The sequence below is a fragment of the Cyrtonyx montezumae genome, unplaced genomic scaffold (genome assembly GCF_038088225.1).
Source record: "Cyrtonyx montezumae isolate F1298 unplaced genomic scaffold, pur_monq_1.0 scaffold_17, whole genome shotgun sequence".
NCBI classification, from domain to species: Eukaryota; Metazoa; Chordata; class Aves; order Galliformes; family Odontophoridae; genus Cyrtonyx; species Cyrtonyx montezumae.
Window position 1 is genome coordinate 35,612,798 of NW_027071903.1, and position 27,637 is coordinate 35,640,434.

Here is a 27,637-nt window from a genome sequence, read left to right on the forward strand (position 1 = left end):
CGCGCTCGAGGTGCGGCGCGGAGCAGCGCTGCATGCCGGGAGTTGTAGTGCGGGCGCGGCGCTGTCAGCTGACCGGAAGTCGGGGCGTCCCCCTCCCTAAGATGGCGGCCTGAGGCGCGGGCGGCTGCTGCTGAGGGGCATGGCGGGGCCGAGGCGGGAGCTGCGCGTGCTGCTGGCGGCCGGCACGGCCCGGGAGCGGGGCTCTGTGCGGGATGTGGCGCGGGCCCGGCTGAGCGCGGGGCAGGACGCCCTGGGCTGCCTGCTGCCCCGGGACGGCATCTGCCTGCAGTCCCTGGGGCCGGGAGGAGTGCGGGGCAGCGTCCTGCAGGGAGCCTGGGACGAGTAAGTGGCGGGGAGCGAGCGGGGCCCGCAGCGCTGCTGTGCTGAAGCACCGGGTGGGCCTGTGCCAGGGAGGGGAGCGGGAGAAAAAGCCCGGAGCTGACCTTGGGGAGGTGGCATTCGCATAATTGTAGGGGCTGGGAGAGACCTCCAGAGATCACGGAGTCTAATCCTCTGCCAAAGCAGCTCCCAGCCCAGGTTGCGCAGCTCGGTGTCCAGGTGTGTCTGGAATGTTTCCAGAGAAGGAGATCCACCACCTCTGTGTGCAGCTCCAGTGCTCCGTCACTGCACTGGGAAGAAGTTCCCACACACGTTTGTGCAGAACTTCCTGTGCTTCAGTTTGTGGCCGTTTCCCCTCGCCCCATCACCACGCACCGTGAGCAGAGTCCAGCCTCATCCCTCTGCCTCCCACTCCTCAGATATTTGTAGATGTGGATCAGATCCCCTCTGAGTCTTCTTTTCTCAAGGCTGAACGGTCCCAGCCGCTCAGCCTTTCCCCAGCGAGATGCTCCAGGCCCTTTATCATCTTCATGGCTCTCCACCAAACTCCTTCCAGGAGATCCCTGTCTTTTGGTGCTGCTGTAGAACTGAGCACTGAGGTTTGCTGTCGGGTGATCGGAGCAGACTGACATGAGAAGTTCCACAGTCTCAGGGCATCTTTTCTGTGCTGTGGCAATTCTCAGTGTGGGGGTGAGAGCTGTGGCTGCGTTGCAGCACTGACCGAGCATGGTGCCAGGCAGTGCCTGTGCTGTGCTGCTCTTATTCCGTGTGCTGTGTGCACTGCTCTGTGTGTCTGTATAGAATCCTTACGGCTGGAAACAACCCCTAAGCTGTGTAGCCCAGCACCAGCATGCTGTCAGGCTGTGCCCTCCTGCCCTGTGCCCTCAGCATACGACAGCAGCATGGAGGCAAGCTGTAGGGAAGTGGGCTGCGTGCTCCCTTCTCCCTGACAGTGCTGCTCCTCCTGAAGGAAGTCCTGAAGCACTGTCTCAGTGTCACACACATCACATGCCATGGGTAACCACAGGGGAGAGGCAGACTAGAAGAGAAAAACACAGTGCTGTGGAAAAGAAAGTAGGGATTCCCCCAGGTACTGCCTTGCGTTATGGTTTTCACTGCAGATGGAACACGTTATAGTTTAGGAAAATAGAATTACACTGTTCACCATGAGCAGGCTTCCAGAACTTCTTAATGTATGACATGTGCAAAGAGAATCAGGTCAGTAAGCATACTGATCATTGCATCTTCAGCTTCGTGTGGGAGAACACAGAAGAGTATGATCTGCAAGCAAACAAGACAAAAATACTGGCTGTCAGTGAAAGTCATGAACTGTTTGTCTATGAATTCACTAGAGAAGATGGAAAATGCAGCCCTGTTTCCCTGCACAGTTGTAAAGAAGAAGCTCTGAAAAAGCTCCTTGAGGCTAACAATATCAGTGAGTAAATTTCCATGCCTGTTTCATATTCAGTTGTTACAGGTCCCGTTCTGCTTCACGTGGTAAAACAATTGCAGGTGGAGTGCCAGGGAGGGGTACATCCTTTGCACTCATTAAAGTGATCAGTGGCAATATTGATGGTCTTGAAAAATAATAGGGGTGTTTCTGTATTCAAATACCATATCTCTGGAGGGAGTTTCCCTGTGACAGGGTAAGATGTCTGGGTGACAGTCTGAGATAAAAGCAGCATTGCTGCCACACGTTTTCCTTTTAGCTTTAGAGCACATGGAAAGAAAACACAGATGGGACTCCTCACCAATCCTGCAAAAACTAACTGTGTGTGTAACCTTGTGCTTGGTGATTAGCAGTGGTAGTGTACGGTATCATTCTCTGCAGGCCCTGCAGCTTTGGTGTTACACGTGTTCTCAGGCTGTCTCCCTTGCTGGAGTACCTTTGTTTCCAAAGACAAGCTTTCAGCGCTGACTGAAATACAGTTCTGTGATGGGTCAGGTTTTTTTTGGCACTCTTTGCAGTAGTATTCATCTGAAAACTTTGTTTTTGGAAACTTGTAAAATTAATGCTTCCAGCAAAAGCATTTAAATGCAGTGAGCCCCACATCACTGCTTCAGTTAACGTGGTGGATGTGGTGTGCTTGAGATACCTTTACAAAGTACCAGGTCACTGTAATCGTAAGCTGTCTTTTAATTTACAGGTCTTTCTTCGATTTTGTCTTTGAGGATACTGTCTTTTAAAGACAACAAATGCATACTTCTGCTCAACAACTTTATTGTTATGCACCTTGCCTTTCCTGGAGAATGTTCACAGTTAGAGACGTGTGACTGCTTTACCCTTGATTTGCCTCCACCAGTTTTGGAAAGGGTAACAGATACAAACTTTTGCAGGGGGATTCTGTTTTTCTTAGACAGCTCTGGCTGGATTTGTATCCTTTGCAGGAGCCACGGGGTCTTGCTGTAAATGGTCTGGTAGAACAAGGCTTTCTTTTTTTGTCAGAATGAGACTTCTAAGTATAAATTAACCCTTTTGAGATGGCACGAGTTGTGTTTGTACAGCACCTGTAGCACTGTTCACTTCTGGGCTTAGAAGCTCTCATGAAACAAGCAGTTCTGAATGTTCTGCTGTGCGAAGGTCGGCTTGGGCCACAGAGTTAACAGGAATTCACCGTGTTCCTCTTCTGTCTCATTTCTTGTTGGGCAACCTGAAGCCTGGCATTTTCTTTGACACCTTTTAAAGATGTATTTGATTCCTTTGATGGTGCACATCTAGCAAATATTGACGTGGCACTCTGCTGGGGAGGTGTGCAGGATGGGGACAGGACTTCCACCGTCCCATCACCGCTCACTGCAGTAAAAGTGTCGTATGATCTCAGTGTTGCTGTGATCATCAGTTCTTCCAACAGTGCCTGTTCTGTGGATCTAAACACGTACTTCAGGTATGTTTGCTGCAGAATTCCTAAAGGAAGGTTTTGAGTACAACTGATATTAAAAGAAGTTTAAATGATCCATCTGGGAGGCAAAATGTAATACCAGTCTCCTTTCAGACAGTTCCCGGGGCATCTGATTTGTAAAACAGATCCCTCAAGTGTTCCACTGAAGCCACCTGAAGGAGTTGATGAGGATGACCTTGCCAGTTCTGACTACAGCATGGAGCTGCTGTCCTCACCTTTCCGCACTGACAGGTACGTGATGAGAACAGTCCTGGGTTTTGCCTCCTGTGGAACACTGGTCAGAAAGCTGCTGGCTTCACGTGTGTCACTGAGCAGCTTCCATGGTGATCCCTGCTTGTAGCATTGTGTTAGCTTTGAGTGGGTACTGACAGCTGCCCCGAGTGCCTTACGGTTTGTTTTCTGCTTAATGCAGGTGAGTACTTGAGGACTTCACAGTGCTTTGTGTTCAGAGAAGAAAATTAACTCTCTTGTGACCCTCAGGAGTGGGATAATTAACACTGATGTTGCATTAGTTATATTATGATATACTATACATAATATAATTATGTCTCGGTGTGCATAAGGTTTTATTATGATTCTGTGAATTCATTTCCTTCTCCTGATTTTTAATTAATGAGGGTATGCTTTGTGATATAAAGAAAAATTTTCCTGTAGGAATTGTCACCTTTGTGACTGTGGCCAAGCAATGCAGGTGTGGTTATGCAGCTTGGTGCAAGCAGTGTTTAGATGGAAGTGGTCAGGATGTGGTATGGCTAAAATGTAAAAAGATGGATCTGATCAGTAAATTGACTGAGGGAGTGTTAAAGGTTGGTTGGTCTGCATGGCACCTGCCATAGTACGTTATATTACTGATAAGTGCTTTCTTCACCCCAGGTCATGGAAGGCACACTTATCCTCACTGAGCAGCTCAATAAGGAAAAGGAGATCACGTTCCCCACATCTGATGTATGATGTGAACTTACCTTGGTATCAGTATTTCACCCATCTTGAAGATCACGATCCCTCCATCTATGAAACCTCTGAGAGGACGCTGGCCGTCGCTCCGAAGGCTTTTCCATGCGTCCTTTCCAAACCATTGCAGAGCACTGCTGCAAAGCCCAGTGACATGGGGCAGCAGTGGAAACAAATCCCCCCCGTGCAATTATCACACGAAGTGGTGAAACTGGAGTGTAAATGTGTGACTGGAGCTAAGGCCGTGTTCGTGCTGCTGACGGATGACGGAGCTCTGACCCTTGCCCTGTGGGATTTCGAGTCCCACGATGTGATGTATTACCAGTTTGGCAAGAGCAGCGTTTATGTGGATTGCAATGAAGAGGTGCCTCTGTGTCTGCTCCTGACAGGTGACATTGTTTTGTGTAATTGTTCTGCTGTAGTCTTCTGATAAGAGCATTGTTTTGTCTGTAGTGCTCTCCTTCCCTGTTGGCTGACTCATATGTTCTTGCTGAGCTCTAATCCAAGTGGAGCCTCTGCAGCTTTACCTTATTTTGGAGGAGAGGCAGTGGATGTAAATCTTGCTAAGTAGCATCTTGTTGACATGTTTTTAATTGTGATTCTTTTATTCAGAGCGTGGCCTCTCCTTAGTTCTGTTTGGTTTAACTCAAGAAGAGTTTTTGAATAGACTGATGATGTATGGCAGTGCTGGAGTCGTGGATTCTGTCTGTCACCTCAATGGATGGGGGCGGTGTTCGATTCCAGTGCATGCACTAGAGGTAAACAAGTCTGGTGTCCTGCAGATAACAGAAACACTGCTTTAAAGTAATGAATGGAAGGTAGCAGTGTTAGTGCTATTTGCAGGCTAAAAAACCCATGACTGAGCAGAGTTCAGAACCTCTCAGTTGAACCCTGAACCACAAACCAACTCTCCTTGCATTTCCAGGTTTCCTGTGCTCTAATTCTACTTTTGTAAGTGTCAGAGATCCTTGTTTAAAAAAAGCTGTTGATCCAGGAGTCTGGGACTCCACAACAGTCTGTGCACAGTGTGACTGAGTGCACTGTTGGTGGCTGCAGGCAGGGAGCTCAGGAGGAGACACGTGGTGGGGTTCTGGTTCTGTGTGAAGGGTGTGATAGAAGGGGAACTGATCCAGGAAGGGGGAAGGTTGGCAGCAATTCCCAGTTGCTGTAAGCTTATTTGAAGTCCTGATTCTCACAGTACTTTTTTATATCTACCATTAAACTTTAATAAATAGCCTAATTAGCATTTTGTCTCTAAGCATACAGGGTCAGGGTTCCTGCAAAACCTATTGAAAGGGCGTGGCAGGTACTCAGCAAGTCACCTTGCTATTTCAGACCACAATCATTGCACATGGTGTTTAAATTTCTTCTTTATTTTTCTGCATGCAGACTATGACACTGAATATGAAGTAAAAAATACTACTAATAAATGTGCAATAAATGTAATAATACCTGCATAACAGTGGTGCTGTCTGTCTGCCTAGGCTGGCCTGGAAAATCGTCAGCTAGACACGGTGGACTTATTTCTAAAAAGCAAAGAAAGTCTTTTCAATCTTTCTACGCTCTGCTCCGAACCAGAGCACTCTGCTGATGGTGCATCCCAGGCTTTTCTGAACAGTAAGTGGAAGCTTGAAGCTGAATCGCCTTGCAGTTGATGGCTGTGTGTGTGTAAAGTCACACTGTACTGTCTTTGTCTTGTATGCTGGGGTGATGTGATGTTGCAGACTCTCTTCTTCTGAGGAATGAAAGAAATGGATAAAATGGGGCTTTTGTGGGTGGTGTTCAGAGCTTTTGATGTGAAAGCAAAGCACCTTACATATATTGTTTGACATCCCTTAAAATAATATAGCACCATACCTTTATTCTCATTTAAGTTTTATGCGATCAGCCGTGTAACAGAATGCAGATTAACTTCCAATGTAATTTCTGCAGATCTGCAGGAGCTGAGACCAGCTTTAAACTTGCTTTCCTCAGCAATCAGGGAGAATGACATGGAGCCTCAGAGTAAACACTTTTCAGAGCAGCTGCTGAACCTCACCCTGACTTTCCTTAGCAAGCAGCTTGAGGAAATTTTTGTCCACACAGAGGGTAAGGTTGCTTGTTTTGAATCATACGCAGTGATATAATTTGCCATTGTTTAGGTGAGAACAATTTGGTTTTGGGGTTAAAACCTACAACTAACACCACAAAAAAAAGAAGCTTGCTCTAGTGTTAAGCAAATGAAAGAGGGGAAATTTGAGAAATTGGTGTGAATACAGCAGCTGTCACATCAGACAGGATGCTGCCACTGGGTCAGTTGAGCAGGAATGGCAGAGCCAGGTGTGAAGGTGATTTGGATGGCAGTGCAGTGAAGTGGGTTGACTTTAGCCCTCGGCTGCTCATTCTGTTCTCAGTGCTGCCTCTTGAGTTGTGCTGGCACAAATCTTCCCCTGGCTGTGGTATAGACTAGTCAAAGAAACAGAGCTGAGGAAATAGCCTACCAGGTTATGCTTTTGTGTGGAAAGCTTCTGTTTGTTTTACCGTGTGGCAGCACAGTCACGCATGCTGGTGTAAACACAAGGGCTGGTACAGAAGCAAGAGCAAGTGTGTTTTGCTTATTGAGCTCAGGAGGATGCATTCAGCATCCATAAGCACTAGAAGTCCTGTACTGTTGATTTCTATCCAGCTGATGTTTTGGTTGTTCTTGGCAGAGCCTGATGAGTACCTGCAGAAGGCTGCAGAAATTTTAACTGATTACATTATTGAACTTAGGACGTTTATGAAGAACTATCCTCGATCACAAGTAGATATCACAAATGTAGGAAGTGACTCTGATGAAGACCTACCAGCAATAGAAGAAAGCCAGATGTGGGAAAAACTGACACCTGAGGTAAAAGCACACACTAAAGTTTTGACTATCGTTACTCAGTATATTCAAGGGAATTACTGATAGGGAAAGATCTTCAAACTGTAAGGAAAAAAAGTGTACATAGGAATCACAAATTTAGTAACGCTGGAGATGAGTGGGATCAGTTTGCTCCAGGTGTTATTTTTCCCTTTTAGGAAGTCACTGCTGATGCCATCTTAAGCAACAAAATGCCAGAGGCACAGATCTTCTTCCGAGGGCGTCAGCATCCTGCTCAGAGCCTTCAGGAGCTTATTCAGACAGGTCTGGATCTGGTGTATGACCGTCTGCTGAAGGGCAATGCCACAGAGGCCTCAGCACTTCTGAGGAACATGGTGAGAGGTGTTCAGTAAGCCTGCTGATAACTTTAAACTCTTCTTTGTGACTAATGAAATAAATCGACGCTCAGAGTATGAGGAGGAGCTCACCTGTCACGTGGAGGCAGCCACTCCACCACATCCGTTTCTTAAGGTTAAACTAAACACGTTTAAAAGAGCTGCTTTGATCACTGGCATACCTTCAGAATGCTGAGGGAGCTCAGCGTCAAACACGTGTGGGCTGATGTCATGCTCAGTAAAGTGTACAGGGGGATCTGGAAAGAGTGAGGAGGTAGAAAAGGGGCCACTGAGTTACTGCAGTGTGTAGTGTAGCTGGTGAGGTGGGTACCCCATGCATTCCTGTACAGGACTGTGTGTGGGAGGAAAACCAGTGCATTCATTCTGTCAGTGTATGTCTGTGTTTGCACAGTTAGCATACAATGAGTATCTTTTTTTTAGGGTTTTGATGTGAAGCAGCAGTTGCATAAGATATGTTTCTACACGGTTGATAAACATGTCCGAGATGTGCTGGTAAGTGCAGGAAAGGATTCTGTGGGGGTCTAGCTGATGTTCTCAGCTCTAAAGACCGAGATGTGTTGATGCTGAGAGAAAGCATTGTACTATTGAACATGCTTTTGAAATGGGAAACGTTTTTGTCCCTGCACCCTTGCAGCCTGGTTACTGATGCACGGCTTTGACATGCCTGTGGGCTTTTGCATTTGCAACTAAAGTAAAAATTGGTTAAAATGTAATTTCTTTGTTCTGGTATTGGTCCACTTTTCATCTGTTTGCACACAGGATGAGCTCCTGGCTCTCTTGAAAAAGTCCATTTATCTCAGTGCAACCAGGGCTTTTTCCTACAGCTGGTTAACTCCTTGCACCTGCAGGATCAGTTACAACTTAGATATATAATAAGCAGAGAAAAATTATAATTGGAGGTAATACTTTAATTTGAATTAAAGGTGAAAGTTTTACAAGAAGAAAACTATCTTTCTGAAAAAGAGAAGAAAATGATAGACTTTGTGCATCAGGTTGAAAGCTTGTACTCTGAGTCCTTCCAAGAAAATGAAGAGATGCAGTCTCTTTCCAGGTAATGTGGGTTATCAGCTTTAATTAGTAATTAATACTGTTAAAGGGATTATATCCCTTTCATCTTAGAATGAAATAATTGCAAAATGTTTGAGTACTCGTTATTTGCTATGCTAGTTTTGAAAAAAAAAAATAGTTAAAATAGTGAATTCTTTGCCTGTTGCTCCTCAGACTTTCAGCTGTGTGTCCTGCTGCCATTGTACAGCTGTCTTCAGAAGTCAACTAGTAACATTTCTTGATGGTTTTTGATCCTCCCATCATCTCCTATTTGTCAGATTGTGTACTGTGTTTTAAGAGCGTTCCAGAAGATGTGCTGACACAAAACTTCATTGCAGTGTAAAGAAGTGGAGAAAGGAACAAGACTTTGCCCAACATTCAGCTGCTCTGGAGTCACTGTTGGGTGATGAGAGGTGTGGTGTTCCCAGCAGGGAGGTCAGAGTGATGTTTAACTGGGCTCAGTGGTGGGACGAGCTCGCTCGGGACATGATTCTTCTCCCCAGAAAAAAGTGCCAAGGCAAGTGTTCTGGAGCTGAGATTTGATGGAAATGCTGTCCTTTGCTGTGGTGTGCAAAGCTTATTACACTGCAACAGTTATCTCAGCACTGTGTTGCAAAAAGAGATACCTATTCATTAAACATACGTACACATATAAAGAAATGTCAGTACTTTGCTCAACAGTCTTTGAATTTGTTGGTGTCATTGCTCTGTTTCTTGGTTTTTAAATTCAGAACTTGCCACGTGTAATCCTGAGGCTCTTTGGATGCACCTGACAGCCCGGCACGATTGGCTTAATATCAGTTCATGGATTGAAGAATTTGAGCCCAGCCACACTCTGCGTGGGCAAACGAGGTGGCCGCCCCTGACTGCAAGCATTGCTGACCAGAGCATGTTGTGTAGTGGCTACATGAGGAATGATATACTGAACAAGCTGGCTAGGTGTGTGCCTTCAATGTGCTACACTAGCTTTCTGCCTTTCTGGAGCCAAAATCAGATAGACAGAGAAGTACAATCAAATCTGTGATGTGTATTCATGTTTATATTGTGCTTGGTGCTGTTGTTCAGAACAGCGTGCATCCGTTGGTGCATTTGGATCTAGTGTTGTTCTGGCACTGTCAGTGCTCTGAGAGCAGTAGGAACGTGGGAGGGCAGAGCTCATCTGCCAGCACTGAGGGTTCAGAACAGTTACACTTCTGCAAGGGAGAAAATTCCACTCCTCATTGTTTGCAATGGACTGCAGTCACCAAAACACTGTTGAAGCGCTATCAGCAGTATTCTGGTGCATTGTTTTGTGCTTTGTTAATGAAATGACTCCTTAGAAGGGAAGTTCTGTTCTGTAATGGTGGGAACTCCCCCGAGCTTCTTAAAGGCACAGCTGTCTAATCAGTGCATCGTTTTCTTTTTTCTCTCTTTTTTTTTAATTCGTTTTTAAAGAAAAGGGATTTTTGTCCTTTCTGAATTGGAAGATTTTGAACTTCTGCTCCAAAGATTGGTTCACCTGGGAGGAGTACTGCAGAGTCCTCACCCTGTTCCAAAGTACAGCACTGCCAGTGGCTTGGACTTCCATGCTCGTTTTGTCCTTCACTGCTTAGAACATAATTTGCAATATATGTTATACACATACCTCGATTACTACAGGTATGAGTGTGCTTTCATTCACTGGATTACATGCAGATTTAAGTAATGAAAGACAACTGCAGAGTTGGCAGTAAGAGTTTGGGTTCTGGCCATTTCCTGTGTCACAGCAGCATTTTTTGAAGGTAGAACTGTGAGGCAGTGTGTTAGGATTCATGCTGCATTTCAGAGCTCTGTTCAGGTTGTAATGTCATGATTGTCAGCTAATGAAGCAGTTATGGTTGTAATAATGGGAGCAGGGCAGTCTGAAATGAGCCAGAACAACTTGTTAATAACTATGAGAGCAGGTACAAGTTTGTTCTTTTTACATCGATTAATTAAAAAATTGTTTGTGTCTAATTTAGTGCTATTGGAATTCAAAAGAGAAATGCTGACTGCTGGAACTATGAGCACTTTCCTACATATGAATACATTGCAATCAGAATTTATTATCTGCAAGTCCAATGTAACAGTGTAATTAAGAGGGTAGAGGGGACTAGAAGGAAGTTAGGAAGCATTTTGTTCAGTTTGTATAATCCATGTTATTAATCACATGAAACACTTGGGCTGTGGAGAATGGTGTTTGTGAATCAGGTCCCTTCTTTGGGAAGTGTTTGGGGTTGTCACTCCTGCAAGCTGCTGTTTTGATTTGCAGAAGTAAGTAGATGGAATCTTAAAGGAACTGCCAGAGAAGTCCTGTCAGCTGCAGGGTACATCTTGGTGGCAGCAGTGCTGTGATGGTAACAGATGACAGATCACTGACACCAAATCATTTCTTAATTCTTACTCAGTTCTGTGTTGGGGCAGAGGACGGTTACAAATGGCATGTGTTCACTGTGCTGCTGCTGTTGTTGTTTCCAGTTTAACTCCTTCCAGCTGCCCTATTTTGGATGACAAGGAATTGCATGAAGCCCACCCCTGGTTTGAGTTTCTCGTGCAGTGTCGAGGGGCTGCCAGTAACCCACGAGGTAGGAGCCTGGCCTCACTCAGCAGGTGCTCTGAGGGTGAGGCTGATAGGCAAGTATTTGGGACAGCTGGGTTTCCTTCCCTGCTCTGCTGCTGGCTTTTCTTGGCCACAGCAAATCATTCACACGTGTGCATCAGTTCCACGTCTCTAAAACATGGATTGTAATTCCTATTTAAAATCCATATGAGGATCTGGAGGTCTGTCAGAATTGTCCTGTATGTGATCGTCGCTGCATCTAATTAGGTTGTGTTCCTAGAAGTTTGAGCAGAAGGGGAATAGGTAAGAAAGTGCACGTACCATCAAAATTAAAGCTTTGTGTAGTTCTTGTGATGCATTCTGACTTTGCTGTCCTTTGGTTTATGTGCTTCCCTGGGCCAAGACTTTTCTTAGTCATTGTCATTGGAAGTCGGTAGAGTTTGTGTCCTTAACTCCTTTCACTTTTTTAACCTTTAATCTTTTGTAGAGGCACATATTAAAAAACAATAAAAATAACACTCAGGTGAAGGTTGCATTTTTTTTCAGGGAAAAAAGATAAGGAATTGAACTAATATGATGTAAAGGTGTGTGACTTGATCCAAACAAATAGGTAAAAGTGAAGCGTAAAATCAGGGATGGTTTAGTGAAAATGAGGCCTTACACTCACAAGTGAGCTGTGTGAAAGTCACTATTACCCTTTTTCTTACTTGTAGAATTGTTACAATGCACAATTTAATTACTGTGTTTTTATACAAAACTGTTTATACATTAAATTATGTCTCTCGTTTTCTTCCTAGATCCAAAGATGATTTTTCAGGCTAGTCTAGCAAATGCTCAGATCTTGATTCCTAGTAATCAAGCCAGTGTGAGTAGCATGCTGCTGGAAGGACGTACGCTCTTAGCACTCGCTACCACCATGTATGCTCCTGGAGGTATTGATCAGGTACTGCTGCAACAGATGGTCAGTATGTTTTGGGAGGAATTCTCACGTGGTGCTGGAAACTCAGAGGAAAGAATTGATAAGAATAAACACACTAACACCATCGTGGGCCTTGCCATATGAAAGCCTGGTTTTGGTGTTGATTGTTCTTCAACAGGAAGAAGTGGTGCTTTCTGTGATGTTGTTGTATGTCAAATCCCCATGACTTAGATTGTTGGGTGCATTCAAAGACTGTTTTATTACAGTTTTAATACAATTTCTTCTTCCTATTTAAATAATTCTGCTTCCTTTCAATGCAGGTTCTTCAGAATGAAGATACGGAGAAACCACTAAAGAAAGTTGATCCACAGCTCTTAAAAATGGCATTGACTCCTTACCCCAAACTCAGAGCTGCTCTCTTTCCCCCGTGTACCTCTCATGGAACTTTGCCACCTGACATCTCTCTGTATCATCTTGTTCAGGTATGCAGAATGATTCTTGTTAGAGCTGTTTGGTAAAACAGAAGTAAACTCAGTTGGGTCCATTTTCATTGAGAGCCTGGAGGATAGAGACCACGTGTTGTTGGGTTGTCTCTTTTTTTTTTTCTGTTTAATCCTTAATTTAGAGCTTCATTTCAAAACTTTTTAAAATGGTATTGAACGTACTGAATCTGCCTCAGTTTTAGCCTCTTTTTGTGTGAAGTATTTGTATTCAGAAGAGGCTGTTGTGGCAGTGCTGGAATGTCAGAAAAGTACTTTTCTTGCTGCATTCAGTAGATTGGTTGTTCAGTACTACAAAGAAGAATTACAGCTGAGTGTCTCATGGAGTGCCATGACATAGTTCTGGGCAGATACCTTTTATTTTGCATCTATAACATGAAATAAACTGCAGCTGGAAGAAATGCCACAGAATATTCATTATTAGGAAAGTGGTAGCTTTGCTAAGATCACACTTGAGCAAAATACTTAAATGTGTGTATACCCTATTTCCTTAGGACAGGATCAGAGCATTTCCATGCACTTGTTTGCACCTTCATCTACAGAGTACCTAAAATGTACCTTTGAGGGAGAGCTGCACAGGATCCATCGCTGCTTGATTGCAGCACAGGCAATTCCTGAGCATCTGCTGCTGCTGGTCCCTAAAATATTCTCTGATCTGAGCAGATGAGGAAGTCTTAAACTGTCTTAATATATCCTGTGTCTCATCTTTTAGTCCTTAGTGCCCTTTGATCCCAGTAAATTATTTGGCTGGCAGTCAACAAACACCCTTGCTGTATCAGGTAAGTTAATCCCAGATTTTTTATGGCCTTTTAGACCATGATTATAGGATCTCCTTCCTGTGGAATGACTGGGCAGGAAAATATAATAAAAAGACCACTCCTTTTACCAAAAAATGACATATTTCACTAAAACCTTGTTTGAAGTGAAACAATCTTTGGCTGGGTGGCTTCTTTTTTCCACTATGCTCTTCATAGGCTTTTTTAATTATTATTGTGAAATAGAAAAGCAGTGTTTTGTTTTAAAAAGAAGTTGAAATCCTATGAAGAAGTGATCTGTCAGAGCTGTTACAAAATGCTACTGCTGTGGTTCTGATGTGACAGTAAGAATGGGAATTTCAGTGGGATCTGGGTGTGCTGTGTTGGGTTGTCACCACGTTCAGTTGTGGAAAGCCATTGTCCCAGTTGATTTGAACTGCTTATCAGCTCGTAAAGGAGATAATATTCTTTCCAGATGCATCAAGTGACTTTCCTCACTTTTCATCCCCTGAACTGGTGAACAAATATGCTGTAATGGAACGACTGGATTTTTTGTACTATCTGCGCCACGGACGTCCATCGTTTGCCTTTGGAACCTTTCTGGTCCAGCAGTTAGTAAAGAGCAAAAGCCCCAAACAGCTGTAAGTTTTCTTAGAAGTGCTGGTAGCCTTTCCTGCTGGGGGACTGAGCCTGCGTGCCCCTTTGTTGGAAAAAAAGGTGCCCCTTTACATCAGTGTTTCCAAAGGATTACATTTCTGCAGCTCAGTAAGAAGAGGAATAAACCAGAAGGAGTTAAAGTCTCTTTCTGAAGAGTCAGTCATGCGTTCAAAAGAATACAGTCAGATTTCACATGCTCCAGAATTACTGTAGGAGTGACATCAGAAGTTGCCATTCGTTTCTTGAATGTCTTGTTTATATCTTAGTCACTGTATGCTGCTTGTCTTCACTTCTGTACAAACCAGTATAGCACATGAGCAGCTGAGTTTGGGCAGAAGGGAGCAGAGCTTGGTGTGGGCTGAGGGACTGAGTGTCTTAGTTTAAGATTGGAGCACACGTGAGCCTTTCAGTTGCTCTGATGGAAGTTTTCCAGTGTCCACTGAGCCACTGCTGCTGACCTTTGCAGATCATTTCCATGTTCTGGAGGCTGCAGTGCCTGTGTTGTAAACTACAGTGGGACATTCTGTAGTTTAAAAACTGCTGACAGACAATTTTTTATTAAATTTAATGTGAATTGCACTGGTCTTACTTTTTTTAAAAAAAGTTTCTTAGGTTATAAACTCTGTTTATTTTTTGACCCTTTATCATACATGGGACTTCATTCTCATACCTTGATATTTTTCTGAATGCTGAACTTGGTTTATAAACGTTTCTCATGCTGATGAAGTTGTGTGTGTGGCAGTCCACGTTGGGTACATGATTACATGGGGAATATTTGTGTTTGAAGATCAGTTCCAAGTCATGTTTATTGAATGGTGCTCTTTTTGTTTCAGGATTCAGCAAGCAGGAAATGAAGCTTATCTTTTAGGCCTTTCCTTCTTCAGTGTCCCTTCAGTAGCAGCTGCCTGTGTGTGTTTCCTGGAGCTGCTTGGGCTCAGCAGCCTCAAACTGAGAGTTGATATTAAGGTTGCAAACATGATATTCAATTACAAAACCAGAAAGGAAGAATCTCAGCACAGTCAAATAAGAGACTCTTTGGGTACGTGTGTTTGTTACTCGCTTTAGCCTAGCATGCTTTGTCTTCATTGGAAAGAGAAGCAGTGATCAGCTGAAAGGTGGTGCTGCCATCTCAGGAGCACATTGAGTGTTTGAATAGTTTAACTTTGAGGAGTTAAAGCTTTTGCTGTTCGTATGCTCCTGCTTCTCAGCAATCTGGAGGTGCTTTTTGAAACCCAGCATACCAAATGAGGCAGCAGGCTGCAAGGTGACGTGCTGTCCCAATAGCAGTTGCTATCAAACAGCAGCCTAAGGCTTACTAACTCCTTAGTAAGGTTCCACCTCGTGTAGTACAGCTAGAGGACTAAACAAAGGTTTTCTCCTTTGTGCTTGGAAAGTTGTCTTGCAGCCACAATGCAGGCAGATGTTCGAGGCTGTAAAGAAATCAAACTTATTGTAGGAATAACTGGAAAGTTGGATTACTGAGTGGACATCTGCAGCTGGCTGTTGTCCTAACTGCTCTCTGTTACTGAAGTGTTTGCTTTAATAGGATTTTTACTTCTTGTCAGTCCTGATACTTTTGAAAATACCACGTTGCTCTGGTCTCAGCAGTAGTAATGTGTTCTTTTTAAACAGTTGAGCAGTTAATGAGGTTGGCTGATGGTGAAAAAGCAGCGACAGAAGAAGTTCTTATCTCCTTAGAAGAAGCCTTTTGGGATTCAATTGAGCATCAAGGAATAAAGAAGTAAGGAAAATGACCCTGAAGGATTATGATGCCAAATTGAAACGGAGTGTTGAATTTTATCATTTGTATATTCAGACACTGTTGAAGAGATCTGAGTGTGTTTTATTGTAGTAAACTAAATAACAGTATTTGAATTTAGCATGCAGTTTCGAGTTCAAGTAGCAGAGGCAATAAAGGCACACTGGCAGGAATAACAAAGTCCTGGCAGCACATTTGACTTACTGCCCCAACCTGGGAGCGTTGGCTGCTGGGTTATTCTCAGAGCCTCTGCTGGCAGGGTGGGGGCTTTGGTGGGAATGTGGGCAGACTGTGGAAGTGTGGAAGCTCCCACAGCTGAGATGTGGCTGTGTGAGGTCAGTGGCACGTGCTGGTGTTGCCATTTGCAGGCAGTGGATCTCGGGCTGTACGCTGAGCTTATACATGGGTAACATCAGATAGGAACATTGACTTGTAAGCAGAAGCTTAAAGGTTTCCTCTTGTGCATTTTTCCTTTTTTAATTTCTTTTTCATTTCTGCCTCTAGATGCAGTACATGAAGGCAAAACCAGAAATGGTGATTTAAAGCTATTTTAAATTCTGTGCAGGACATCTAGTGACTCCAGACAGCAGTGGTCTTTGGTGATGCAGTTCTGCAAACTCCACAGCACCAAACTGAGCACCTCGTACCTGAAGGAGTGTGCTGAATGCAGTGACTGGCTGCAGTTCATCATCCAAACCCAGCTGTACAGCTACAGGCCAGATGAGGTGAGCTGTCTGTATGGTTTTAAATGAAGACAGAGGTTTTCATGAACGCTCACTCTGATGTTCTCCAAAAAAAAAACAAAGAAGGAAGAGAGAAGAGTTTTTGTAGTGTTCTTTTTTTACTGAAGAGATGGTTACCATATGTTCCACAGAAGTTAAACCAAAAGAAGTTAGAGTCTTAAGTGTCATTTAAAATTAATAAAATATTGCCAGTAGGTAAAAAAAAAATGCAATTTAGAAAAGATAATGAGAAGGAGCTCACTGGAAGCACACTTAGTGCACACTTAGTGCTTCAGGCAGCCTTCCCTGTCCTTCTCCATGGGCCTTGCTCTGCATGGGTGCCTGTGATTGTGTTTTCCTAGGTCACTGCAGTGCTTGAAGGTTTCTCTCCCATTTTACAAGATCACTTGATGCTGGCACTGGAGAGGTCCCCGTTTGTGCATGCTGCTGAGGGCAGTGCTGCCCACGTGCTCAGGAGCAGATATGCAGACAGTCTCTTCCAGATCCTTTTCCAGAGTCAGGAGAGCTCCAGTGCTTCGTGCCACCTTTTGGCTGAAGGTCTGAGAAAGCATGCTCCTGTTCTGAGTGTTCTAGCAGCGTGTTTCCCAGTGAGTATTGGTCAAGTTATTTATCTCTTAGAGGAATAAATAATCAGCAGTTGGGACACTTTTATTGTGCAGTCACTTCAAACAGCAGATATGTGGGTTGCACTCATCAATTGTTTTCTCAATTTTTGTGGTAATTGTTGTCATTGTGTAACACGTTTGGCCAACTTGTATGGCATGAAGTGATGTTTTTCTTCTGGTCATTATAAACCCATCGTGGTTTGTATTCGACAGGACGCCGACATGATTCACTGTCTTTGTGTCTGGATCATTACAAGTGTGGATAACGTTACCAGATCTGAAGTGACAGAACATATTCAGAGCTCAGTAGAAAATCACAGGTGGGATCTTCATGACCTGTCGCTCATCTGGAAAGCATTTCTAAGGAAGCAGAAATGTAAAACACTCATCAGGGGATTCCAGCTCTTTTTAAAGGTGAGGTCGTGTCATTTAGTGAGCGTAAGTACTTGGGCACATCTCGGATCTTCTTGGAGAGAAAAATGCCTCAGGATTCCCCTCTGTCTCGCTCCTTGTGCTCTAGATAGCCTGGATGTGATAGATTGAAGAGCACAGCCAAGGAAGAAAATCTTTGATTGGAAGTTCTTCCAACTACCACAGACTTGAAGATCACATACCAAGCTTGTGTACAATTGTAATAAATGAGAATGTTATTGTTCTGGTACTGAGGAATACAAATGCTTCCTTTACTGATGTACTTTTAGGAAAGAGTTAAAATCTGTTTTTGTGTCTTAAAGGATTCCCCTTTACTGCTTATCCTGGAGATGTACGATCTGTGCATGAACTGTAAGAAATACAGTGAAGCTAAAGCCAAACTGGATGAGTTTCAGAAACGTCTCACAAATGTAAGAGTTCATCATCTGGAAATGTCTTTGCAGTGCTTTCCCCCTTGTTAGAATGTGATAGCTATCTGATGTCTTACATTGCAGTAATGAAAGCGATGCTTAGAGTGATCCAGCAGCTGATTTTTGAGGGAATGGTTTGCAGCAGATTCTTTTCCTTGCTGGTTGGTGATGGAAGAAAGTATCTGGGAATTTGTTCCAGACCTGCAGTGTGTTTTCCTAGGTCATGTTGTTCTGAGGTGGTTCATCAGGCTGAAGTGCAATTGTAGCTTTCTCCCATGAGCATTTCATTATTTGAGAGTTCACACTGACTCAGGGAGGACCACTGCTGGGAAACTGAATTATCTGCGGTCACTAAATGTGTGGTGCTCTCTGCTGTGCTGATAAAGCAGTGGCTTACTGAGGCCACCTATTGGAGAGAGCTGTTCTTAAGCATGCCCTGAGGTTTCTGAGAGAATCTGTGATGTGCTTTGGTTCTGGTGGCTGTTAGCAGCTGTACAGACACCTCTGAAAACGACTCAGTGAAGTGAACTGCTGTTCTGCAGTCTGTTTGGAACCCCAATGGAGCAGTCAGTTCTCAGAGGATCAGTGTTGTTTCATTCCGTGTTCCTTGTTTGTCACATAAACATTTTCGTATTAACTTCAGTGCTCTCCTTCCCACCCTGACTTTCTGGTCCCATGGATGTCTTTGTAATCAGCACTGCATGCCATTAGTGCTTCACTGTTTTCCTTCCTGCAATTCAAGCTAATGCTGATCAGTTTCCTTTTCTTACTCACCACTCACATAGTGAATATGCCTACGAAGTGTACAGGAGTCTGCCAAGCTGTGGTCTGACATTGATTTTAGTGACCTGTTCATCCTTGGTGCACTTCTGTCTCCTCCTTGGCTATCAGCAGTCCGTTGGCAGTGGTCCTATAGCAAAACTTCCTGCAAATAGAAGTCCAACATACACAGGGGGCATCGCTGACTGGGGGTGGCCCTTGGTTGTCTCCTGGAGGAGTTTGGTGTGGGGCACAACTGCTGTGGTTCTCAGCAGTGTGCAGAATATAAGCCATGGACTTACCAGACCTTTCTGCATACACAGCTTAAAGCCACCACTGGAGCAGCAGCTTCGTGTGTCCCTGCCGTGCCCGTGCAGTGGTTGGAATCACAAGCACTGTTTCTTCTTGAATTGATGATGCAGCAGTGCAGGACAGAGTACGAATTAGGAAAGCTCTTACAGATGTTTGCTGCAACAGATCATCTTCTGCTTGATGGTAAGTGCAGCTGCTTCTGTGGGGTGGTGCCACGCGTTGCTCTGAAGACCACGTGCAGTGTTTCTGGAGTGGCTGAACGTGATTACTCAAAGTGCATTTGGGATATTTCATTCTCGTGTGAGGACTTAACATAACCAGAACTGGTTCTGTGTGCAAGTCTGGTTGGGAGCACAGGTAGGAGCAGGGCTGTGTTGGTGAGAAGCACATGTTATCTACAGGTAACGTATTTCAGTTCTGCGTTTGGAATACGCTTTTAGTCCCATGTGAGCTTTAAAGTCTGTGCTCCATCCCTGGCAGGCTGCACGCTGGCTTCAGCAGCAGTTTGAAGCCAACTGCTGTGTGTGTGCTCCTTTGACACAGGCCCTTACGTGAAGAAGCTCTGCACGCTCAGTGAGATCCTGAAGGACTCCTCCGTATCCATCCATCGCTCCATCCTCACCACTTACACCACAGAAACGTTTCAGGAGGAGTGCAGATCCATCCTGGAGCAGCTCCAGGAGAAAGGAATGTTCTCGTTGGCACGGGAGGTGGCAGAACTGGCCGAGCTGCCTGCAGACAGCGTGGTGACCCGAGAGGTACGGTGTAGGTCAGCACTGGCATCACCTCTTAGTGCTTCTCTGGTTGGCAGGACTGAGAATACAGCTTCCCAGCTTTCCTGAGACATGGGGCTTTTGGTTTTTTCTTCGCATCACTTCGTCTTAAATGCAAGTACTCCAAACAAGTTGGCTGCAAGTGCTGTGCTGGAAAGGAGAGTGCATCTTTCCTTATTCTCTCGTTGGTTTTTATGATCAGATTCATTTGGTGGGGAAAAAAAGATGGATTTGTTATAGACTCAGATGAACCTTCATTTAGTTTTTCAGCTGTTCAGTGTGGTTTTCTTGTGTGTTTTGAAAGCTTTGTAAAATCTCTGAATTTTTCAGATTCTAAGAGACCTACATCTTCTGAGAGACACAGGAGAGTGGCATCAGAATCACATAAGGCTTAAATTCTGGAAAAAATGTAATGACAGCTTCACGAAGAATTCCATCTCCAGCAAAGCTGCATCGGATTTCTTTTTGGATCAGGCAAATACAGTGTTTGAATCCTCCATTCATGACAAGACGAACAGCATTGCAGAGAGACATTTGCTGCTTACCTTGGCTGGCCATTGGCTAGCCAAGGATGTCTCGGTGGCTCTGGACAAGTTAGAAGAAATAGAGAAACAGATCTGGATTTGTCGCATCACACAACAGACACTGTGCACAGAGGAGGGGTCGAGCAAACCGAGACGCTGCTCCTGTGCCGCAGTGAACGCGGATTTTACTTTTGATAACTTGGCTGAGGAGTTTTCTTTTTCAAAGCTACCTGCTCTGAACACACCGAACTACTTAAATGTGGAGGGTCTGGAATTCAGGGAGTCCCAGCAGACCTTGGCTGCTGACGAGTTGGAATCACTCAGGTTTCTGCTTGGATGTCTCCTCGACGAAGGCAGCGTGCATGAGGCCAGCCGTGTCTGTCGGTACTTCCATTTCTACAGCAGAGATGTTTCTCTGGTGCTGCACTGCAGAGCCCTGGCCTCGGGGGAGGCTGATCTGCACAGACTGCACACAGACATCCGGGCTCTTCTTGTAGCAATGGAGGAGACACAGGAAAACAGTGCATCTCAGCACGGCAGAGTCCCGAGCAGTAAGTAACACTGCTTCAGCCACCTGGCGGCTAATAAAATTCCCCTTCTAAAGGGCTCTTCCTTTAGTTTCTGTTTCCCCCAAGGTTCCTGCAGGTTATTTATTTGGTTCCTAAGAATTTGAGGTCCTGTAGTGCCCACAGATCTCATGTGCTTCAGAGTCCCTTTTTTTCTGGTTCACAGTGCAGTTCAGGTAAAGCATCACTGAGATCTGTGTTCCTGCTTCTGGAACACACACATCACTGCATCTCAAGTGCATCTGTGGGGCTGATGTGTGGAACTACTTTAAGGAATGTATTTATCTGAATTCTTGGTGCATCATAACGGCTTTAGTGTTTCTTATTAGTAATTAGGCTAACAGCACTTGTATATATGATACTGTGTGTGTATTTATGAAAAGATGAGCAAGCTGTCAGCTGGAAGATTACTTACCAGTACTAAGATATATAAGGCTTAGTCAGAACAGGACAGGATAAATGAAGCCTAAGCCACCAGAAACGCTGCTGGACCCATTTCCTTGCTCTCTTCTGCTTAGGAATTGTACATCTGAGATATTGTAGATATTTCCGATCATTTGTGTTCTGCCACACTGTGTGCACCCTAACACTTAGAATAATAATAAATCACTGGCACCAAGAGTTCAGTTTTCCAGGACTGAGAAAGTGTGATGGATTTGCTGCAGCCTTCTGAGTCCTGCTGCAGGCGTGAGGCTTCTTGCTGCCCATCTGTGTGGGGCAGGAATTCGTAGTGTTTCTGTTTCCAGCATCAAGCTCAGAGGACTGGACACACATCACAGCTCCATCTCCGGATGATCGGATCGTTGTCACTCTGAAGGCTCTCACAGATGAGTGTGTCCATGGGAGGAACTACTGCAGACAGGTTCTCTGCCTGTATGAACTGTCTAAGGTATGGCTCTGGTAACGTTATTAAAGGAACAAGTGGTTTGCGTCAGGCTGTGCTGTGGAGGTCTGTGTGGAGGAGGAGGAGTGATGAAAGTACTTGTTAGGTGCCAGAAATGAGTTGCAGAGAGTGGTGCTTCCAGCCTTGGTGTGGAGACATGGCCAGATGCTTCCTAGGCACAGAGTGTTGAGGTGATCTCAGCTCCCAGGCCCCTACCTTACTCCAGTAAGCCTGATCTCAGCCTGTGTCTCTTTTGATGTGCATTTTTAATAATCTCTTAAGCCATATGTTGTTCATCTGGCACTTTGAGGAGGGCTTTGTGGTGGCATGCCTTCGTCATCCGCACCAGCCCAGAAGTGGGCAAAGAGAAAGCAGCTGTGTTGGAAGGGGCAGCTCAGAAGTCTGCAGACTCCACACAGCAGCAGCTCCTGACCTGGAGGCTGCTCAGAGCCGTGCACGCCCCTTGCCAGCGATGTGGGCAGGCAGTGAGAGGAGCAGCAGGCTGAGCTCTTAGCTGCCTGTCCGCTCCGTGGCTTTCATGATGGCCAGCAGCTCTGCTTCTTTGCCAGAGGCAGCTGCTGAGCACTTCTGTCAGGGTACCTTGGGTGTTTGTCCTGTTGAGCTTGGAAGGAAGCACCTGCATGACTGGCTTCTTCCCTTTTATACCACCCGTGTGCTTCTTCCTCAGGTCGGATCTGTGTACCTCTGAATTAGCAGCTTGCAAGGTCGATCTTTGTGTCTATGAAGTATGTTTTCAGATTCGTTTGTGAAGTTGTAACGTCAGAGCAGACTCTTTAAAGAGCCTCAGCAGCTCCTCTTCACTGTAGCAAAAGCAGAAGCCAGGGTATTTCATGCACTGAGGGTCAGTGGTTTGCAAAGATGAGGAAAAGTCACCCCATATATAGAACTTATGCAGGAAAATGCAATTCTGGGAGGAAACGAGGAGTCCTGTCTTGCTTGTGGCTATTTTCAGGGTTAAGGGTTTTGTTTGGTTCTGGAAAGCATCTCTGTCTTTAGCAGCAGCTCCACATTAACCTCAAATGGAGTTTCTGCATGGCACCCTGATCTGGAGAACATGAGTGCTGAACATACACAGGTGAAGGATTTGTGAAGTGACATGAGGTTACGTTTAAATATTCTGCAACAGTTTTGTCTCCTGCAGCACTTCCCCCTTGCACTGTCTAATTAACATATTGATTGGCAGCACCTCATCTTCTGTTCTGGATTTTTTTTCTTGTGTACCTTCTTAACTTCATGTACTTCTCTTAGGAACTGAACTGCTCCTACAGTGAGATGTCGGCCCTTGACCCTGAAAAAGTGCTTCGAGCAATCCTGTCATCCCAGCAGGCAGACAGGTGCAGGAGGGCTCAGGCCTTCATCACCACGCAGGGCCTGCAGCCTGAAACCGTGGCAGAGCTGGTGGCCAAAGAGGTCGTGCAGGAGCTGCTGGCATCTTCAGAAGGAAAAGGTGGTGAAGGGACTCAGTGGGTTTTCTTTTGAGTCTGTGAGTTGAACTGATTCATGGAAGAGGATGGGTCAGAGGAGCTGCAAGGGATGGGTTTGGAAACGCCTTCAGCTTGCAGGATGTGTGGAAGTGTAGATGTGTGTCATTGCAGTGCAGATGTTCAGAAGGACTGAATTTCCAAAGTAGTCGTACCCCATTCCCAAACCTGAGCACTGAGATAGAAAGCACCTTGAGAGCTGCAGCTCCCAGTCCTGGCTCGCTCAGATGAGGTTTTGTTGCTGCTTTTTCTGACTGGTGGCAGTAGCTCTCGGGGTGTAACTCTGTGTGTGTGTGCAGGACAGAAGCACGTTTCCAACCCTGCAGCTGAGAGTCAGGCGTTCCTGCAGCTCGCCAAGCTGTGCCAGGATCACACACTGGTTGGCATGAGGTTGCTGGATAAAATTTCCTCTGTACCACGTGGGGAGCTGTCCTGCAGTAAGTACCAAACAGTGGTGAGTGCCTCACCAGGCGTGGCACCACCACGCAGAGAACAAAAGCAGTGCTGACAAAGGCTTCTATTATTTATCTCAAATTTGATGGTAATAAATCCGAATAAAGGTATTGCTTAAGCATTGCACGAATGTACTTCCCAAACAAAACCCTTTTTGTGTGAGTGCTGATGGCTGAAATACCTGAGTTCCTGTGTTCTTCAGTTACAGAGCTGCTGATTTTGGCCCACAACTGCTTCAGTCTGACTTGCCACATGGAAGGAATCACCAGGGTCCTCCAGGCAGCACGGCTTCTCACGGATGAACATTTGGCACCTAACGATGAGTATGGACTCATGGTGCGTGTGGTGGCTGCTGTGCTTGTTTGTCTGCAGCCCTGGCTGTGCTGAGCAGTGCGTGGCGGGTCGGGGTGCAGCACAGTGGAGTCCTCCAGCTCTGCTGGCAGGGCTGTGCTGCCGACCCCGGGAGCTGAGGGCGGTGTTTGGTGCCTCGCGCAGGCCCTCACGGGCAGGATTTTGTCACAGGAGCTGTGACAGGAGTTTGCTTTAAGCTACAGGTGGAGGCAGTGGAAGGGAGAGATGGCAAGTGTAGGAAATGAGACTGGGAATTTCAGCTGGTAGTGAGGTGAGCATCGCTGTGCCTTGAAAGGACTCCTCCATCCCGAGGTGCTGATGTTGTGCTCAGAGTGCAGGAGGGGATGCACTGGTGGCCACAGGAAGTCCTCTGTGTTTGTACCTGCTAAAACTACCCCCAGCCTCAATAAAAACGGTGCAGCACGTTGGTTTGAAAATAAACCTCCTGGCTCTGAGAGCATCCCCTGCCGACCCACGGCACATGGCCAGGGGCACAGCCCTGTCCCCACCCAGCACTGCTGCTCTGAGACAGAGGCTTTTCTGTTCTGGGAGCTGTGTGCTCACACTGCTGCTCCCTCAGGTCCGTCTCCTCACCGGGATTGGCAGATACAATGAGATGACCTACATATTCGAGCTGCTGCACGAGAAGCATTACTTCGAAGTGCTCATGAGAAAGAAGTTAGACCCGGTAGGTGGTGGGAAATGAAATGTCTACATCAGAAACTGAATTTACACAGCAAGGTGGAATGGGCTGGGGATCCCAGCTGCTGGAGTGTGGGAAGCATTGCTCTTTTTCCCTGGTGATCAATGAATTGTGGGTTTTATTCTGCTTTCAGTTGCAGGGTTTGCTGTGAGCAGTTCAGTGCTGCAGTGAGAACAGCACTGAAACGTCCAACTTGTGAAGGGCACTTTGAGCTTTCACGCTCTGTTTTGGTTTTTATTCCAGTTTACTTTGGGGTTGAACAGTTATTTGTAAATGAGGGCATCGCTGTGTGGTTTCCTTCCTTGGCACTGCCCAGGTGCAGTGCTGCCAGCACGTTTTACAACAGCACAGATACCCCAAAGAGAAATACATTTATGGAGAACCGTGTGGGAACAGATCTGCCTGTAGTAGATTGAGTCAGAAATTAGCTCTTAAACCTGAATGTGATAATCCTTGCACTGAGCAGAGTGGGACACTGAAGACAGCTCTGCTGGATTACATCAAGCGCTGCCGCCCCGGGGACAGTGAGAAGCACAACATGATCGCCCTCTGCTTCAACATGTGCCGGGAGATCGGCGAGAATCACGAGGCTGCTGCTTGCATACAACTCAAACTCATTGAGTCTCAGCCGTGGGGTGAGTGCCAGCTGCAAAACCAAGAAAGGGGAGTGTGTGTGCACTGCTGTAGCACGTCAAGGTCCTTAACGCTGCGTGTGCTTGTGTGTGAGGAAGGGAGATGTGCAGGTGAATGAATGCAGCTGTGGCTGCCTGTGTTTGTAACACACACTGCTGTTCCCTGGGCTGGAGGAGCAGTCTGTGTGCTGCTGTGCATGAGGAGCTCAGGACACAGACATTTCCCCCCCTTTGTCACAGAGGTGATACAGGGTGGGGATTTTTGGTCTGCTTTATAGGAAGCATCCACACAAAGCTCTGTCCTCTGTGTGTGTGTGTGTGTGTGTGTGTGTGTGTGTGTGTGTGTGTGAGATGCCCTCCAGATGTCTGAGCTCAGGGGATGCTCTGATCCCATGCAGAGCAGTGCCCACACCCAGCAGTGCTCACACCCCCTCCAGCCGTGGGCTTTGGGTGCCTTGGCAGTTCCTGCAGTAGTTTGGCTCATAACCAAACAGCTCTGACAGCCTCACCATTTCCCCAAGCTTCATTTTTTTACAGATGTGAGAGACTTTTTTGCTGTTTTCTGCTAGGAGTGCACGCAGGGCTGGGACCAGGAGGTATTTCTGATCTGACTTTGTCACCAGTGCCAATAATTAATGGTTTCCTTTTCCCCCCTTCCAGAGGAGTCTCTTCAGGATGTGGCAAACTTAAAGAAGCTGCTGATGAAAGCGCTGACTCTCTTCATTGATGCAGCAGAAAGTTACTCCAAGGTAAAACAACACAGTCGTGTGGCTTCTGTGTGGGACGTGAGCTAACTGTGAGCACAGAGCCCCGACCCCTAAAACATCAGCACTGGGACCTCGTGCTTCCTCAGCTCTGCTGTCACAGCACTGAGCACTGCTCAGCGTTCAGACTTTGTGTCCAGGATTACAGGGAGGTTCTGCAGTGGAGGAGTGACTGTGAGCATAAGTGCTTTATGCTCAGGGCAAGTGAGGATAAAACAGTACAAAGAGCGTTTAAAAACGAGTGTGGTGACGCCGTGAACGTGGCACTTGCAGGGAGCAGGATGTCATGTACAACGAATGGAGCTAACCAGTGGTAAAACTGCACTGATGGAGGAGGCAGAGCAGCAGCTGGCTCTGAATTCGGTGTTTGCCAGCGGTGTTTGTTGTCCTCTGGACGGACTGCAGCAGTGTTTGTGTGTTCCCAGGACTCGTGTGTGCGCCAGGCCCTGCGCTGCAGCCGCCTCACAAAGCTCATCACGCTGCAGCTGCATTTCCTGAGCACGGGGCAGAGCACGATGCTCATTAACCGCACCAGGCAGACCCTGATGGAGTGCATCGTGTCCCTGCCGAGGTTCTACCAGGTGAGCTGTGCTCCCACTGCTGCTCACGGGAGGTGCTGCACACGTTTGGGGTCAGCTCTTCCTGCCCTGTACCCGTTCCTCTTCTCACTGCAGGCAGCTGTTGTGGCCGAGGCCTACGAGTTCGCTCCCGATTGGGCTGAAGTTCTGTACCAGCAGGTGATCGTGAAGGGAGACTTCAATTACCTGGAAGAATTTAAACAGCAGAGACTGCTGCAGCCTGCCATGTTTGAGGAGATTGCCAAGAAGTAAGTCATGCTGGGGGCTGCCTCACGGGCAGAAGGAGCTGTGCATTTAATGGGGTGCGAGCCCTGGTGTTGTCAAGTGAGAAAATACAGACTTAGGGACCTGGGTGTGCAGCTCCTGAGTCACAAATCATAGGGGTTGGAGGGGACCTCGAGAGAGCACCGAGTCCACCCCCCTGCCAAAGCAGTTCCTACACCAGGTAAAGCTGCATAGTGTGGAAATAGCAGCAGACCCATTCCTGCTTTTAGTGCACAGGACAAACCCTCACTGCGGTCACAGTGAACCTTTTAAAATGGATCGCAGCAGCAGCAGCCGAGGGAGGGGAACACACACATTGAGCACCACCTCTTTGAGAAACACCTTGAGCGACAGCAGAGTGCCTCTGAACCTCAGTGTGGTGCACTGCTCCTTCCAGGTGTAAGCAGCACCCGCCCGGCGACGCTGCCCTGAGGAACCTGAAGAAGCTGCTGGCTCAGTGCGAGGACATCTGCACGCAGTACCGCCTGGCCTACGACAGCAAGTTCTACGATGTGGCCAACGTGCTGCTGCGGGATGCACAGACAGGCTGCTGCCTCAGCGACCTGCTGTCCACCTAGAGCCCCCCACCTGGAGCCCCCCACCTGGAGCCCTGCTGTGCTGCCTCCTCTTCTGCCACTTAGTGACTCGCTGCCGTGGAGTGGTTGTCGTATTTGAAATGCTGATGGTGCTCTGTACAATAAATCCTGCTGTTAATGACAAGCAGGGGCTGATGGCACCGCAGGGATCCGGCACAGCATC

At 46.3% G+C, this 27,637-nt stretch overlaps 1 protein-coding gene across 1 annotated transcript; it reads left to right on the forward strand.

The window, feature by feature from the left end:
* Window positions 1-139: 139 nt before the first annotated feature.
* Window positions 140-27,456, forward strand: SPG11 (SPG11 vesicle trafficking associated, spatacsin). Its single transcript, XM_065734136.1, is given in 40 exon segments — window positions 140-342; window positions 1,590-1,774; window positions 2,487-2,714; window positions 3,026-3,224; window positions 3,333-3,470; window positions 4,113-4,579; window positions 4,803-4,948; window positions 5,675-5,807; window positions 6,123-6,278; window positions 6,881-7,059; window positions 7,233-7,409; window positions 7,851-7,922; window positions 8,354-8,481; window positions 8,816-9,000; window positions 9,209-9,416; window positions 9,912-10,115; window positions 10,953-11,059; window positions 11,832-11,977; window positions 12,274-12,435; window positions 13,166-13,232; window positions 13,684-13,849; window positions 14,699-14,904; window positions 15,498-15,606; window positions 16,190-16,349; window positions 16,709-16,954; window positions 17,186-17,386; window positions 17,707-17,814; window positions 18,897-19,068; window positions 19,429-19,643; window positions 19,989-20,733; window positions 21,495-21,637; window positions 22,901-23,099; window positions 23,433-23,570; window positions 23,789-23,922; window positions 24,518-24,625; window positions 25,107-25,275; window positions 25,933-26,021; window positions 26,462-26,617; window positions 26,711-26,862; window positions 27,276-27,456. Coding segments are annotated over 40 exon segments (7,287 nt in total).
* Window positions 27,457-27,637: the final 181 nt, after the last annotated feature.